Below are 17,520 nucleotides of genomic sequence, written 5' to 3' on the forward strand. Positions count from 1 at the left end.
TTAAAGGATCCATTAAGATTTCTCGAAAACTACGATAGATAAATGTTTCGAACAAAAGTTGTATGACTTCAAGGGGCACATAAAGTGGTTTGACCTTGGGAAGCGTAGTCAAAGTCAGAGAAAGGCCACTTTAAATTTTTTAAATGGAATCCTCATTTTTCATGGCATATTCTTAGCTTATCTCGAGAGCTTTTCAAAATATTATAATAAAATATTTTTCCATTAAAGAAGAGAAATCTTAATAAATCCTTTAAAATGGAACATCCTGTATAAATTAAAACACAATTATATATATATATATATATATATATATATAATTGTGTATATATTTTATGTATATATTATACATATATAAAATATAATATATACATATAATATATACACATATATACATACATCGCGGGTTTATGTATGTGCATGTATGTATACACATATATATTTTTGTTCTTCTACGCGAACAAACGAGTTAAGTGCTTTGGATTTATGCAATTTTTGCAAGCAACCCTGCGTTTACTTATCATTTAAATAACCATTATTTACGTCTCTCGTTTGTAACATTTATATAGGGAAACAAGTGAAGCCAGAAGTTGATTTATACAGAGCCTATATACAAAATTAAAAAGAAGAAAAGAAAAGGAAGAAAACGTAAACAATTCGTAATTTTCTCTTAAGGATAACATTACGAGATTACAAGACGCTTCGTTGCCCAATGGAGCATTACGTCAGTGCATTCACACACGATATATCCTTCGATCAATCTAACAAGTATCTAACGGGACGTCCATCGTAGACGTAAATGCACTGTCGACTAGCAATCCTGCGAGTGTAATTAAGTAGTCGCCAAGCGCGAGTTTCGTACGTAACTTTTTTTTTTTTGTACACGGGCACGGGCGTGGAAGTGAACGGAGATGACACCGCTATTATAATTTTCAGTGCACGCGGATATGTTCTGCCAGAGCGCGACTTCGTGGCCCCGCAAAATTATAACGCTCGAGTAGAATATATAGATCCTGGACGCTTATTCGAGGTCTGCGGCAATGCGGCGCGCGCACGCGCGCGTCACGCGACGAATACATATATTTACAATTTATACATCTACATTACTTAGTTTTTAAAAAAGAGTAATCGTAACAAAATGTAGAAAAACACGAATGATACTTTTTTTTTTATGTACAATTAATTCCTATCGATGCCACTTGTTGTCGTGCTCGCCGCTGGTACAGCAACAGCACGTTTGAAGAGATTTTCCCCCTCTCCCGTTTATACAGTACATCATTACATATCCATAAATAATACACCTCTACACTTTGCGGATTCGTTTTATCCCTTTTTCATTAACCGCCAAAAAATATATATATATATACCGCATTTACATTATAATTAGCAATTATCTCGACGCATTTACATTATTAGATTAGTGGAAGAGAAACGCGCCCGGAAACGCTACCCTTTTCTCTATTAACCGACAGTAAATAGATCTAGATATATCGGGCAACAAGTAACATCTGCTCCGTTCCGTTAAAATGAACTAATACATATTATAATATACAGTATATATGGTACAACATGATACACAATTCGATTTGCATTGAATAACTTGGCGATTGGCGGTTTTTTTTTTTATATTCTCATGCAACTCGCGAGAAATAACAATATATGTATATCTGTGATACTTACAAGGTGACAAAATATTCTTATATATCTATTTATATATATATATATATCTATCTGTTTCCTCTTTCTGTACAGTGTGTCAACTCTCTTGCAATATGTCTGCGTTTCGCGTCGAAATGTCCGATTGGCGAAACTTTCGTGATTCAATGACGATTCAAAGATGGAAAGAACGGGACGTTAAATCACGAGGAATATCATCGAACCGTTATTCTGCAAAACTTCTAAGTACAATATCAACAAAAATGAGACGTAATCGTAAGGGTTTGCGGCGACAACATGCCGAGACACGGAGGAAGTTTCGCGGGGGGGGAGACAGCAATCCTACGGTGAAGCAAGTGAAAAGTATCGCGGACTCCCCGATATTCTCCCGAAAAAAAAGAAGGAGAAACAAGAGACGCCAAGGCCGGTTTTACAATTCACGATTAACTCGATTTAAACGAAATTCAACTCGCTTTTGTCTTTTTCTAATCTAAGAATTAGAATTAGAGATAAACAGTAAGTTAAACCGAGTTTGAAATTAATTTTATACTTGTGGAATCCGGGCCTGAGCGTTGCGACTGTAACCGCATTGAAACTTGCCGATCGAGATATAAGTTAAGGGTATCACGTCGTGATCGAGCATGTCGTTGATCCGAGTCCCTCGATTTACGATCTAATGGCGAGTATTGACTTCGTGGAAGTAGGTAACTAGCGTTCTCAACATCAGTATGATACATTTGTTTGCGTTTAGAGATTAAATTTCCGCGCTTTCGCGGTCTTATTGGTACCGGGCACCCTCGAGAGCGAGAGTCAAACCCGCCGCCGCCGCCGGCGGGCTGCTGGGTTGACGCGCCACCGCAAGTCTACAAGTCGGCAGAATGAGCGTGCAAAAACGACGGTCGTGCGTTGTCACGTCCGTGCCAGAGATGTGCTAAACCTCCGCTCCCAGATCGCGCACGCCTTGCTCGGCTATCGGCACGTACTTGTCCTCGATCTTCACGAGCAGGATGACCTTGTCGACGTGCGACCGCCGATTCGGATCGCGGTGGTTCGGTGACCAGCGGTGAACCACGCAACCCTCCATGCCTCTCTCCGGTACCCAATGTTGCCAGCCGGAACGACCGCCTTGCTGTCGCATCCTTTCGTCCGGCCAAATCACGTCTATACGTCGGCCCAAATTGATAGCGTCGTATACTTGATTGGGGTCCATAATCTGTTCGAGAAAAACCGCCTCATTAATGATTCACGTATATAAAAAAGCTTCTCTAATATCTCTTTCGTACACCAATAATATCAAATCAAAGCAACTGACAGTATCAAATAATTAAAGCTACAACACTTAAATTTTGACAAAACTTAGCCTTAAATATAATTTAAAAAATTATTAACAATTCGTTGATTAGGATTCATAATCTGTTCAAAAAAAACCGCTTCATTAATAATTCACGTATATAAAAAAGCTTCTCTAATATCTCTTTCGTGTACCAATAATATCTAATCAAATAGCAACTGACTGTATCAAATAATTAAAACTACACACTTAAATTTTGACAAAACTTAATCTTAAATATAATTTAAAAAATTATTAACAATTCGTTGATTAGGATTCATAATCTGTTCAAGAAAAATCGCCTCGTTAATGATTCAAGTGTATAAAAAACTCATGTATATAAAATCTCTAGTATCTGTTCCATATACCATTAATACCTAATCAAATAGCAATTAACGGTATCAAATAATTAAAACTACACACTTAAATTTTGACAAAACTTAACCTTAAATATAATTTAAAAAATTATTAACAATTCGTTGATTAGGATCCATAATCTGTTCAAGAAAAATCACCTCCTTAATAATTCATATATATATAAAAGCATCTCTAATATCACTTCCGTATATCAATAATATCGAATCAAATAGCAACTGAGAGTATCAAATAATTAAAAAAACTACAACACTTAAATTTTGACAAAACTAGCCTTAAATATAATTTAAAAAAATTATTAACAATTCGTTTTTTTCTTTTAATTCGACAGCTCGGACTGATATGAATGAGAACGACTCTCAGATATTTCACATTTAATTTATAAGAGTCGAATGTAAAATCGCGATGCACGCAACGCTACGACACTTACGCGAACTCGTTGATAAACCTCCTCTTTCTCGAGCTTGCTGGAGAAGCTCGTCTCGCTCTTCGTTTCCATTTTAATATCATTACTACTGAGCAGTCCGGCCAAACTGGCGAGTGTCGAACTGGTTGGCTTCCCGACGGAAGCTAGCGAGCCTCTGTTACCACCGAGAGAGCCCGTGTTAGCACGACCGAGGGAACCCCGACCGGTCGAACCGCCGATTTGACAGCCAGACTCCATTGACTGAGAGCCAGAAGTGTTGTGACCCGATTGAGCGTAGCCTGCGTAATTTACATACATGAGTGAGAACAATATGACGCTGTCGTTGGAATTAAAAATCTATTGCAACAACGTTAATCGTTAATCATCAAATAAATGTCCGCAAATACCAGAATGTATGTTATATGTGGTCATCGCGTACACTCCGTCATTTCCGAAGCCTCCGTCGTCTTGCGAGCCAGTGCCGCCCGAGGAACAACCTTGGCCACATCTTCTTCTTATTCTACAAATGAGTAAAATTGAGCTGTCAGATTCAGGGATAATATTTATCATCTAAAATCCGAAATTAACCCTTACTTGCCACACTTCTGTGGCGTGACGTGCTTGACACACTGGGGTGGATTGCACCCCAGCACAAAAATTGTTATAACAAATAATCTATTAAATATTTTAACTTCAAAATTTTTTTATAGCTTCTCAAGAACTTACTTTTTAAAGTTATATGAGTGATATGGACAAAAAATAAAATTGAGTACTTTTAAAAATTCAAATATTTCTCAGGGTTACATACTTCAAATTAACGAAAAGTGGGCCTGGGGTGTGTTACACCCCCCAGTGTGTCAAACAAGGGTTAAATCGAGTCCGTAAATGGTTCGAAGGTGAAAAAAGACCGCCCCCACTCGCAACACGCACCTTCTCCATAATTTTAACACAGTACTCTTTATGGTGCCGAAAGTCAATGGTCCTCCGATTATAGAGCAGAAGTGTTCGTTAGTCTCGGCGTAGCTGGTTGTCAGAGGCGAGACGTAAATCGGATATCCGATCGGCTGATCGCAGGAACTGTTGATTATGTTCCTCAGAGCCTGCTTGGCGTTCTGTATCGAGCCGCGCTCCGGATTTCTGTTTCTCAGGTACACCAGCTCCTGCTGCTGGCCGGCCCAGAGTCCACGGACGCATTCGCGATTCATTTTGATCACGCGGAAGCTCAAGTAACGCTTGTTGAGCATTATCACCTTGTACTCGTCGATGCCGTCATCAAGCACGTGTCTGAAAGCAACGAGAACGTTCGTTTTAATTCTACGAGACGACTGGAAGAGGGCCAAGTCGAAACGTCTCGTTGCGAATTTTTGAAAAATTTAAATAGATATGTTAATTTACATCGACAACCAGAAAAATTTTTTGCTCGTTTATTGGCCTGAATCAACGTACCGGTTTTCGATAAATACAAGCAATAATTTTTATTAAGGGATCATCCCTGAGGTTTTAAAATGATATCTTAAGTTTGGGAATTTTTTATGGGTAAATGGATAACTTTAATTAATTTAAAATCTGCTTAGAGGACATTATATTGTACATATATAACAAAAAAGTTTTTATTTTTCTTATGTCCAAAATGGCACTGGCCTACACTTGCAGAATGCCTTTTTTTCTATCAGTGTACAGGATTCCAGACTCACGGTTGGACCTGAACAAAACACAAAGAATTTTCATTATCTACATATTAAAGACTGGAGAAGTACGTACGTAGGAATTTTTTTAAATATTAATTCTTCTCAAAATAGCAGCTATTTTACGAAAGACTTGTATTGACAAAAATACAAACTTGTCAAAATAGCTGCCATTTCGAGAAAAATCAATATTAAAAAAAAAATCCCTACGTACTTCTACTGTCTTTAATATGTAGATAATGAAAATTCTTTGTTTTGTTTAAAGTTAAACCGTGTACTTGGAATCCTGTACACCGATTTGGAAAAAAAAAGAGATTCCGTAAATAGGTTAGTGCGCTGCTATTTTGTACATAAAAAAATAAAATATTTTTTTAGTCTTTTATCTATGTACAATATCCTCTGAACAACTTTTAAATAAAGTTATTTATTTACCCACCAAAAAAATCCCAAACTTAGGTATCATTTTGAGGCCTCAGAGGGATGGCATGACCCTTTAATTTTATTTTAATTGCTACGCTTCTGCAATTTCCACTTTGCAAGATACAAACCTAAGCGCCAGTAGACTGGGTGCGCCGCTTAGCACAGCGTTTCTCCAAAGCGGATCCGCCTCGTGACTGATGACGAGATTCTGATCGTGATTGTCGATGGCCTCGAAGAGTGCCGCTGACTCGACGTATTGTTCTGGACTCATGAAGTGGTCCTGGTGCAGCTTCAGGGCCATTCTTATTCCCTTTGCGACTACGATGCGCAGGAGGTCGACATCGAGCAGCACCCATTCGTCGCGAACCGATGTTATCCGGAAGTCTCCTATCATTGAATATATTCATAAGTGTAACTGGAAAGAAACATTAAATAATACACTGATAATCGTTACAAACTCATGTTATACCTTTAAACAACGCGTGCAAGCCGTAGAGAAAAAACTCCACGTTCGATAATGTGTTGTGAGAAGCAGCACCTAACATGCGTCTTCCCAGCAGACTCAACGAGAGGCACAGAGACACGAGAAACGAATCGCGTGTTACATCCAATGACTGGAAAACACAATGGGCTGTGAAATAATTTTCGGGGGAATTATGAATTATATACAGAGCAGATCGTCACTTTAATGCTACAATCATCATCTTAATACTCCAATTATTTTAAATGTCCTTTTCCTACATCTGAATAAGGTAACTACGTCTTGTAGTTCAGAGGTTTAGACTAACGTGATTCAAATTCTATTTGTAGCGCTTGAAGGGTAATTATAATCGACGCAGTTTAAGATCCGTTATCATTATCATTCAATTTAATTTTAAGGCTCCTGACTAATCATCGCGGCCACATTGGAATCGTGACATCATCACGAGAAATGACATGTAAAAGTTTCCTGCAAGCCATTTTTAAATAAAGAGATTTTAGATAAAATAAAAAAATAAGATCGCTTGTAAAAATTGATGAAAACTTTACCTCTCCTCTCTCTCTTTGTCAGTAAATAGTCATAAAGGGCGTGTGCAGCCTATTTAGACGAGAAAGCATATGATTTGATAACTGTTGAAAGGAGTGAAAAAAATATACTTTTACGTATAAAAATTCAAAAATTACTTTCCTTCCATTTTTATAAATTCGATAAATACGAAACAAATCATATTTTCACAATTAAGCACATAATAATAAAATGACAAGACAACATTTCGTTGTCAACACTTTTCATAGTAATGCTTATCCTCTTCACAAGTCGAGTATTCTTTTCATCTTTGACTGTAATTGATCAATTCTCACTGTATATGATGTCGGCATACAATAATGTAGAATTCTTACAATTTACGACTTATGACATATTACGATATACTGATATATAACATATTACAGAATAGGTCGATAAACAAGATTCTAATTTCTATCGCGATATAGTGTTACCACTGTCAAGAATTTTTGACTGTGAGTAGTCAGGAGCCTTAAATACTGATGTACAAAAAGATGATCAGGGTGAGTACTCAAATTTTGTAAAAGAATTCCCTGAAAATTCCTAGATTTTCCAGGAATTTTATTCAAAATTCCAGATAAGATTAGAGAATTTCTCAATACAGCTTTGAAATAAGTTAGGCACCAAGAGTTTTAATAACGTATAGAACTTGATGCGTCAAACCATTTAATCTTCTTATATGTACAATAATTACATCTTCATACAAAATTTTTAGAATGTAACAAATGATTTTGTATGGAGAATATAACTACATATGTGAAGATTAAATTGTTTCACGCACCAAGTTCTGCATTATTAGATTCATAATGCCTGATTTATTATTTCCGAATTATCGTTTTTTTTTTTAGATTAAAGAGTCTTTATATAGTATATGTCAATTTTAAAATAAATTAACTTTCAATATTAGGGGCCTTCGATATGAGGCCACGTTTATCCCTTTCTAAAGGGATAAAATTAAATTTAAAAGTAAAAAATTTCCCTGAGTATCCATGATTAAAATTCCATGAGAATCCATGATTTTCAAGGATAAAAATGAAATCCTTGAGAATTCCAGGTTTTCCCGGGTTTTCCCGGTAGTGCCCACCCTGATGATGCCAAAAAATGGTCAAAGTTGCGAATTGCGTTGTAATATTGAAGCGACGAAACAATGCGAATGTCCACCAATGAATATCACCTTATCCTGTTTACCGGCGCAATATTGTATCCATTCGAGGTAAACATTGCAGAAGTTACTCCGCGTGATGCCGCTCGCTCGGAAGTCGAAGTCCTCGTCGATTTTCACGTTGAACATGGGATCGAGGTCGACGAAGTTCTTGTCGAGCGTTGGCTTCAGCCGGTCGACGAGCTCCGGATCCTCCAGCCACTGCTTCAACTTGGGCGACTTCACGGCGTAAAAGACGATACTCTTGACGTAGTAAGTAACTAGTACTTTGCGAAACTCGAACACCTGCAGCATAGAGCCCGCCGAGTTGTCGGAGATCGAGTAGCCCTCGAGGACGTATTTGGCGCTCGCGACTTCCCAGGCGAGCCAGCGTTGGCTGAAGGCCGCGTTCACGCTAAGTACATTCGACAGATGGCCCATTTCGCAGCAGCAGCAATTGTCGTTATCCTCGATACCTTCTGAGATCGCTTCCACCTGGGGAGGGGATAACACAGATACAAGTTATTAGCATTATGAAGTAAAAAGACTAAAACACTCATACTGTAGCTCTTGTATATACCTCTCTTTGCTGGCAATACGTTCCACGAAATTCGAGACCTCTCAACTGGAACGTCACCAGTCCGTTACCTAATTGGACTATGTGCACCAAGCAGTTCAAGTAATCCGACGCGAGCAGGAAGCAATCGCCCTGCTCGACGTTTCCCCATCGGCCCATCGCGAGATCGCCGAACAAGCTGTGCTGGAGGGAGCGCGTGAGTTGCTCGTAGAATATCGAGTTCAGATTGTTGTCGTCGGCGCCCAGGTTGCGCTCCAGGTGCGAGGACATGCGCGTGTTCGAGTGGTCCATCCTTCTGGTCTTGTAGTCCCTCTCCCAGAACTTGACGGGTCGCACGTAGGACGAGATGAAGATCGCGCTGCCCAGCAGCGGGTTCAGGGGCGTGCTGAGCATCGCCGAGATGCCGGCCTGGAGGAAGAGCATCGCCGAGTGCGGCACGGAGAAGGGCTGGGCGAACGCGTGGAACGCGCTGCCCCAGGTGATCTGCCAGGGCGCGATGTAGGTGACGACGAAGCGGATCTTGAGCAGCAGCTCGTAGATCTTGGCGAACGCGATCCCCGTGACGAAGTAATCCACCAGGAAGGTCTCGCTCAGGTTGCCGAAGTCGAGCTGGAAGAAGAGCACCGCGAAGACGAGGACGAGGTAGCGGGTGGACGGGTCCGAGTACGCCGACCTGAGGGACTTGAGGCCGCACACGACGACGATGAGCGCGCCCACGCCCTCGCCGAACTTGTCGGCGATCTTCGACGAGCACTCGGTGAGCGCGCCCAGAAAGACAACCGGATAGAGAACGTTCCGCTCGAGGAAGCACAGGTACACGTAGAACTTCTCGAACCACATGATCCTCACCGGCTCGCGCACCTCGAACTGCGCGTGCTCGTGGCTGCGGAACACCGGTCTCGAGAGGCACAGCCACGGCAGCTGCTTGCGCAGCTGCGGCACGATGTAGTGCAGTAGGAAGCCCAGACAGCTCACGATACTCCACAGCACCGGATTGAGCTCCGGTTGCAGGGCGGTGAACACCGTCGTGCGGTGAATCCCGAAGGACAGGGTGCCGATCACCGCGCACACAATCAGATCGTTCTTCAGCCTGGAGTTCACCGTCGAGCGCAACTTCTCCGGCAGAGGGTCCACCAGCTCGGTGTCCGCCATCTTCTCGCTCACCTTGATCTTCATGCTCTTCTTGCCGGACGTTTTGTTCTTGGTCACCTTGAGGCTCACGACCACGTTGTCGGGCGTCTGCGACGACGACGTGTTCTCGATGATTTTCGCCTCCTTCTCCTCCGTGTACCTCTCCCCTATCTCCGGCGGCCACAGATTCGTTTTCAGGATGTCCCATATCACGGTGGGATCCGACGACGATCGGCTCAGATGGTAGGATATCGCGACGAGCAGACCGACGAATATGGAGAATAGGATGTGCTGCGTGGATTTGGACTCGACCAGGGCGCCGTAGGCGAATCCGTAGAGGATGAGAACCGCGACGACGCTGCGGCACAGGCAGTACACCGACGACACCAGACTGGTGGTCGCGTTGCCGCCGAACAGATGAATGTCCAGGTGCTCGCAGACGTACATGAGAAACGTGTTGATCTGCGGGAAGAGCCCCAACGAGAACACGATTGGAAAGCAGAGCAGGAATATCAGTAGGACGTTTCGCACTTGCAGTATGAGATCGTAGTCGGCGACGCGCAGTCCGTACACCCGAAAGTCGGACGACTTAAAGTTCCTAAGCGTCTCGTTGAAGATCAGAATGAGACTTGAGCATATGATGTAGTACGCGGGCCTGGAGAACACTATGATGCGATTGAAGCCGTGCGTGGGCGACGCGGCGTCGGGCTGGACCGACTTGAGCAACGAGTACTGGCAGCCGGCCGTCACGAAGCAGAATATAAACGCGAAGATGTCGCGGTAGAAACCCTGTTGGAGCAGCAGGAGGCCCAGTCCCGCGACCGCGCCGGCCAGAAACGTGGAAACAACGGTCTCGAACACGGACAGGTTGCGGTCGAGCAGAGCCAGCAGGGCGAGGCGGTCGAAGCGCACTTTGATGTGCGGCAGCCTGCCGATCTTCCACTTGTAATAGTGCCTGGTCTGCTTGACCTTGGAATCGCAGCCGTCCAGGGCGTCGACCAGGCGATTCCACGACAGACTGGTGTTTATGTCGGGTTCCTGATGCGCGGGCAACGTCAGCACCGGCAAGCGGCCCGATTCCGAATGATACACGTTGATCTGATTCAAATTACTCAGCAGATTCTGTATCGCCCTGCGATTTCGATCCTCTATCAAGGGCGCCATCAGCGCCTGATTGAACTGCTCCGAGAACTCGCCGAGCGGGCACTGAATGGAGCTGCCCGTGTTCGAGGAGACCAGATTCGACGGCGGTGAGCTCTGCGTCTTGGTCTGATTGCTCGCCGGGCTCGACAGCACCGGTGGCGTGTCGATTATCACTGTGAGACCGGCGGAATTGAGCGACAAACTGCTGTAGCTGTTGCTCAGCGACTCCGCGACCTCCCAAGTCGCGTCGTAATGCGCGTTCTGGTTGACCTGCTGGCGCAGCACGGTGTTCAGTAGCTTTTCGTTGTGCGGATTCGCGGACATCTGCGCCGTCGTCACCGCCGCCGCGGCGGCGGCGGCGGCGGCTGCGGCCACGTCTGGGCCTTTCTCGAACGAGTACGCCCACCACTTGCCGTTATCGTCGAGAAAGTAGTGCACCGCGCCCTCCGAGGTGTCGTTCGGAGTCTGGGCCAGGTGGTACTTGCCGCTCGTGATCATGTGGAACAGCTCGGTCACCGGCACGATGTTGTCGTCGCGACTGGCGAGGCGCGACCTGGCGCGGTGGGTCTTGTTGGGCCGTTTCAGTCGCCCGTACCTCCGAAAATTCCGCTTGTCGGAGCTGCGACTGAGCCGCAAGTCGGACGACGTGGCGGCGCTCGACTGACCGGGCAGATCCCGGCCGGAGTTGTTCAGCAGCGCCGCCAGCAACGGAGACGCCGGATTCGGCAGCAGCGTGCTCAGCTCGTTGTTCGAACCGCCCGTCTGCTCGAACTTGGTGTCCCCCCGCCTCCTGGTGCGCTCCCGCCGCACTTCGATGTAACGCTTGAGATTCTCCTGCGGCTGCTCGGCGCTCGGCACGATACTGTCGTCCGCGGCGTCCGACGCGCTGGGTTTTGGACGGCTCTGCTTGGGGATCGCTCCCTGGTGACGCTTGCTGGTGGTGCTGTCCACCTCCAGCTGCGGCAGCAAATTTCGCTTCACCTCATTCTCGATGCTAAGGGTCGTTGTACTGGACGATCCCGAATCGGGCTCTTTAGAATGAAGATCTACGCAAATCAGCATACAATTGTGTTTATCGTTCTCTAGCAGGCTCTACAGTTTCTATGATCAACGTTAGAAGATCGATCGCATCTGTACTTTTATTCGTGAGGATTGCAGCATTGCAGAATTGAGAATCATGCGCAAAGCTGGGTGAAGCGCTAAATGTGCGGTACGCTCATTTATCAATCGAGAGTGTCGTATTAAGGTATTCTTTGACTCGACAGTGATCTCCCAAACGCGATTGTGAGACCCTAACTCAAAAAGTGCGTCCAACTTACAATCTGTACTAGCCGTCTGTAGGCTTTCTGATGTATCCGTATCATCAGAGCGAGTGAAAGTCCAAAATACTGGCAGCACGAATTAGAAAAAACGTAACAATATAAAGCTTGCAAATAGCGAAAAATAACTCGACCACTTTCTACCTACAAAAAAAAATCAGTACGTTTTCCGTACGGTAAACTTACTCTTACTTGTCCACGGTTCCCCCGAGCAATCCTCGAACAACCAGTCTATTCCGACGATGCTCCCCGAGTTGAGCGGATCCTCCATAGTTTTCGATTTGTCCCGCCTGCTCTCCTTGGTCTTCTCGCCATCCGAAAACTCGTGGTTGCTCTGATTGGCATTGCTGTATCTTCTCTTCACTCCTCTGGATTTGGACTCCTCTAGCAAAGCGTCTCGAGAATTTGCCGAATTATTATCTACTCCGTTGTCGTCGTTAAATCTAGAAGGAAACGTGAATAATGCGAATAAGATTTTGTTGATATATTTAATTAATGAGAGCATCGCAATTACAGGGTCGCCACAAAAAGTGAATTTTGAAATTCCCTGACTTTTCCATGATTTCCAGACAACAGTGGAAAATTTTCCACGATCAGTATCAAATATATAATTTTAAATTTTAATGTTTTGAAGATAGAAAAAAGGAAAATTCTAAAAAAGGTAACTTATACTATTAGAAGCAACATAAATTTAAAAGTTTAATAACACAATATCATCCCAAATGCAAATTCAGGCCAACAAATAATTAACATCACTTTGACATTGATATTACGCATTAAATTAAAAAAATTCCTTTGGTATAACTGAATTTTCCGTTGCTTGGGGACCAGACAAAAAAAACTCAAGTGGTAAAAGTAAAAATATTTCTATAGACATTTCTTTAATATCGCTAAATATTCAGAATATTTTTGATTGCGATAAAAAGAAGAGAAGTCTCGAACAAAATCGTAATTTTCGAAAATTTTTTCGATTTTCATACAAAATCATTTTATTCTGTTATTGTCTATAGATTAATTCTGAAAAAGGATTTTCAAATAAAAAAAAAGCAATATATACAAAAACATTGTACAAAAATTGAGTTTTGTCGATAAAACAAATGATCCCTTTAAGGAAACTGTGAGCAAAGTTCATAATTCCAGACTCTTTTATATCTTTCCCTGACTCCCAGGTTTTCCCGGTTTTCCAGGTCTGTGGTAACCCTGAATTATTTTAACGTTATTATTTAACGGTACACATTAATACCTCGAGAATCTTTCCTCAAATCTGCCGGCGCTGAGACTCCTGTCCCGATTAGACGTAGCGCTCGCGTCACTTATGTTTTTTCGCGTGAGCAGCGGACTGTAAGAATCGCACAGGCTGAATTCCTCTGAGCTCTCATTGGCGAACTGCTCGTCGCTCTGTTCCGCTATCGGGTAAACTATCTCGGATCCGAAACTAAGATAATGCAAGAGCTGCATTTGATTTCTCCTCAGTGGGTTTGGCGGTAAGACCTTCAACGTTTCATTTAAAAAAAAATTACGAATGTACGTTATTCGTCAAGAGGGAAAAAAAAAACACTTGTAACAAAATATTTCGTGAAACGAGCCCATACCTTTTTGGTATTTATTGTTTCGAGACTCTGGGGATGAAGAGGCAGGTTATTGTCGTCGGTGCTTATGTTTTTACTGGTAGCGCCGATTGTCTCAAGACTCTGCGGGTGTATCAGTTGCTGGTGCGGTTTCTTGGTAATAATCTTAAAATGAAAAGTACAAGATACTTTTTAACGCTTGCTAGGAACGTTCGAGATCGCAAACATTACACCCGATACTATACGCTATTCAACTAATGAGATTCATTCGACGTGAATTCACCTCTAATGATTGCGGATGAGACGAGATCTTGTTGTTGTCCGCATCCCCCTTCTTTGATATGATTTCTAAGCTCTGCGGATGGTCGTTCGTCAAACGTGCCTTCGGTATGGAATTGGAGTTGAGCCTGCGAACGCTCCGATTGTACATCCAGTACGGGTAATCGTCGCCGATGTGGCGGTGATTCGTCAATTCCAACGAGCTGATCTGCTTTATCTGGCTCTCGGATCCCGTTTTACCGAGATTGCTTTGATTCGAATGCCGATTTCTGGACTCCTCGGACGAGTGCCGACACAACTTACGCGATCCCGGCCGGTCTTCCTCCGCTATCACCACACACTTTTGCCGCTTCAATTTCCACTCTACGCACATGAAACATTAATTTCATTAATAATAGCCATTTCTCTATTTTTAAAGACGTATTATTATTCTCGTATTATTATTATTAAAATAAAGGTAAACGCTCAATTACCATTTATAATGTTTTTAGAACGTGGCTCGTGATATTGTGCAGAAACTAATTCAGCTTCGTGCACGTTAATGCTGGTTACCATCGGTTTACTAAGCTGCTGCGCCTCTTCCGAGCTTTCCGAGCTGTTCTTCCTATGTATCTCTACCTTTAAATCTATGGTCGAGCTAGCCTTATCCCGAGTATATTCAGACGTTATGCTATCTGCGTCGGAATTCTGTATATTTGGTTCAATAAACGAATTACGTGATGAACATTCTACAGGTGGTGTGTCCGTTTTACCTAGAGGCAAATTATAAAAAATATATATATACATAGTGAAAAGTTGCCTTTGCAGCAATGATATATGAACGCTGCAAGTTAATAATAGAGAAATTTATATACAAACAAAAATTATAAAAAAATATATATATACATAGTGAAAAGTCGCCTTTGCAGCAATGATATATGAACGCTGCAAGTTAATAATAGAGAAATTTATATACAAACAATTAATGTTTGAAAATTATATATATTATAAATGAGAATTTTCGCTAACTGAAAATCGTTTAAATAAAATATTACCCTCTCGCAATAATTTTATTCATTAACAATATTAAATTCATTTAGATAGAAAATATAGATAAATCAGTTTTTTTGTAAATCTCTCTACCTCATCAAATATATTGGAAAATATTACAAAATAAATTTTATATTAATCAGAGAAAGAGCTAGATAAATTTTATAAATTATTACACGATATATTTAAACATTTCATAAACAGAGCTCTGAACAAGAGGAATCAACTCATAGTTGACAGCTCCCATTCCTTATTCTGTATACGCTTAAGTTTTATACAAGATTGGAGAGTTTGAGAGTTGCGAGTGAGGAAAGTTACAAAGAAGCGAATAACAACACATTTTGGGAAATAATTTCCATATTTTAAGAAATTTTTCAGAAATGTAAAAAATTTGAGAACTTTGAAATGAATTTTCAAGTACGTTTAATCGCTTCGTAGGACAAATTTGGTCTCATTGGCTTTCTCAAGAAATTATAATATGTACGCTTATTGCAGTGTGCAGTGAATATAGGCCAGTACTTTTTGTAGAGACTCAATTATTAGACGCCGCTGTACGAATCACACACTGACCATTCAAGACTTGCAGCTCTATGCCGTGTCCGGTCTGATCTTGATCCGACTGCTCCCGAGATTTGTTATGGCACGACCATTTCTTCTCGCCCTCCGACTTCTGCTGGCTGACGGTTTGATTGGGTTCCTCCAGACATTCCGACGTGTCGTAAACGGAGTGCAGGGCATGATTCACGCACTTTATCGTGCCGAACACGGCGACGAACGACGAGCAGTACGCCAGCCAGACGTACAACGTAGGAGGGAAATACTGAAATACACGAAGATCCCATCAACAGACTTGCCTGAGCTTTTCTCTCTCTCTCTCTCTCTCTTACGCAACAAATCGCGAAAGGAAACAATAATAAAATTCCTCGCGCGTAAGGACGGTAAAAAAAAAAAATTACGTAAACATTAGTGGAAGTGTCTCGAATAATTGCGGGTCTTCCGATCTCTCGTCAGCCGTCCCTTTCGAAAGTGGCGCGAAACGCGCGCGACGAAACCTTCGTCCTTGACGGGGTTTCGTCCTGGGAAGCCAGGGCTGCGACTTTTGCGCAACTTTCAAAATAAACGGTCGCCGCGCGAACGTGGAGAGGAGAGTGATCGAGTGTGTCGCGCGGCGCGGGCGCTTTTCCTCCTCTTCTTCTTTCTTCTTCTTCTTCTTCTTCTTACCAGGTAGATCGTGAACGGCAGGCAGAGCAGGAAGAGCCAGACGTAGAGGTGGAACGTGTTGGAGAAAACGTCGAGATGCGGATCGTAAAACCAGCCGCCCGTCAGGCTCGCCCAGACGCCCTGCCGCAGGATCTCCAGCGTTTGCGAACCCATGCTGCTCCCAGTGGCCGAGGTAACCGAGCTGCCTCACCATCTTCCCATTACGTCCCCCTTAATAAAGCCCGGCGATTATCCTGCTCGCGGTCGCGCACGGTGCAGTCGTCGGCACCACCACGACACGGCCGGACGCGCGACGTACGGCGGGACGACGTTGCATCTTATTTTGTGTGTTCCCGTTAAATCGATGGGTTCTGGCGGCGCACACACGACAGACACGACTCGGTCGGGACCCTCCGCACCACCACACAGACGCACCCGCCAGCCGCGCCGCCGGACCCGTAGGAAGGAACGGGAGAGACGTCGCGCAGCGACATCTTCGAGGATCCACCGGCACGCGAGACATCATCTCGCGCTCGGAGCTGGGAAACACTTTGTACCGAGTGAGTCTTACTGCCGGTAAAACAAATTTCTGCATCGAACGAGGGAAGACGAATTGTAACTCGAATTAGAAGTGACGTCATAAAGGTTACCGCTATATAATAATCCTATATTTCTATACAGCCAGCGAAAGTAAACAGTATAAATCCTTGTAATTATTTAAATTGCTTGACTTTAATCTTCTGATGAATTAAGTACAATAATAAATGGAATTTATTATTACGTATAATACATAATAAATATATAATATAAAAATAAAAAATATATAAATATATAAATATATATATAATTTTGCACACTTTCAACGAATAGCGTTCAGTTTCAATCAAGATTGCTGCCAATGAGTCGAGTTAAAAATTCAAATTAACTGATTTTCGAAGAACTAATCTTTTGTCGATAATTAGAAAGATGGGTTGAGTATTTTCTGGCAATCAGTAAAGTCATAAACTTGTCAACGCATACAATTGTGCAAATTGATCAATTTGTATAATTTCTAATTATCATCATTAAACCTTAGTTATCGAGAGAAATTTAATCCTTAAAAATGTAATAAATTTCAGCAACATATAATCGTGTAAGAAATAACGTTTACTAAAATAAAGTTTCAAAAACTAATAAAGTTCTTAAAATATACTTTAAATCGCGAAAATTTAAACTCTCG

General features: G+C 42.6%; 1 protein-coding gene across 2 annotated transcripts; it reads right to left on the bottom strand.

Moving 5' to 3' along the window:
* Positions 1–1,303: 1,303 nt before the first annotated feature.
* On the bottom strand, positions 1,304–16,782 carry LOC105450587 (pecanex-like protein 1). 2 transcript variants are annotated; one of them, XM_011690520.1, is made up of 16 exons: positions 16,323–16,782; positions 15,672–15,921; positions 14,546–14,824; positions 14,077–14,435; positions 13,818–13,958; positions 13,469–13,716; positions 12,412–12,668; positions 12,226–12,294; positions 8,636–11,952; positions 8,089–8,550; positions 6,339–6,483; positions 5,998–6,256; positions 4,695–5,048; positions 4,172–4,284; positions 3,789–4,063; positions 1,304–2,866 (listed from the first exon to the last, which is right to left on the bottom strand). In XM_011690520.1, the coding sequence occupies exons 1-16, from the start codon at positions 16,473–16,475 to the stop codon at positions 2,585–2,587; spliced, it is 6,963 nt and encodes a 2,320-aa protein (XP_011688822.1). In that variant the 5' UTR covers positions 16,476–16,782; the 3' UTR covers positions 1,304–2,584. The 2 variants fall into 2 exon arrangements, with proteins under 2 accessions (XP_011688822.1, XP_011688823.1); XM_011690521.1 differs by lacking the exon at positions 12,226–12,294.
* Between the last annotated feature and the right edge of the window lie 738 nt (positions 16,783–17,520).

The sequence above is a fragment of the Wasmannia auropunctata genome, unplaced genomic scaffold (genome assembly GCF_000956235.1).
Source record: "Wasmannia auropunctata unplaced genomic scaffold, wasmannia.A_1.0 LD336060.1, whole genome shotgun sequence".
Lineage (NCBI taxonomy): Eukaryota > Metazoa > Arthropoda > Insecta > Hymenoptera > Formicidae > Wasmannia > Wasmannia auropunctata.

Coding starts and splice junctions, on each gene's coding strand:
- LOC105450587 (XM_011690520.1), bottom strand. CDS start 16,475: ATGGGTTCGCAAACGCTGGAGATCCTGCGGCAGGGCGTCTGGGCGAGC. Junction 14,436..14,545: donor TTCTAAAAACATTATAAATG/GTAATTGAGCGT, acceptor TCATGTGCGTAG/AGTGGAAATTGAAGCGGCAA. Junction 13,717..13,817: donor AAACAATAAATACCAAAAAG/GTATGGGCTCGT, acceptor GAAACGTTGAAG/GTCTTACCGCCAAACCCACT.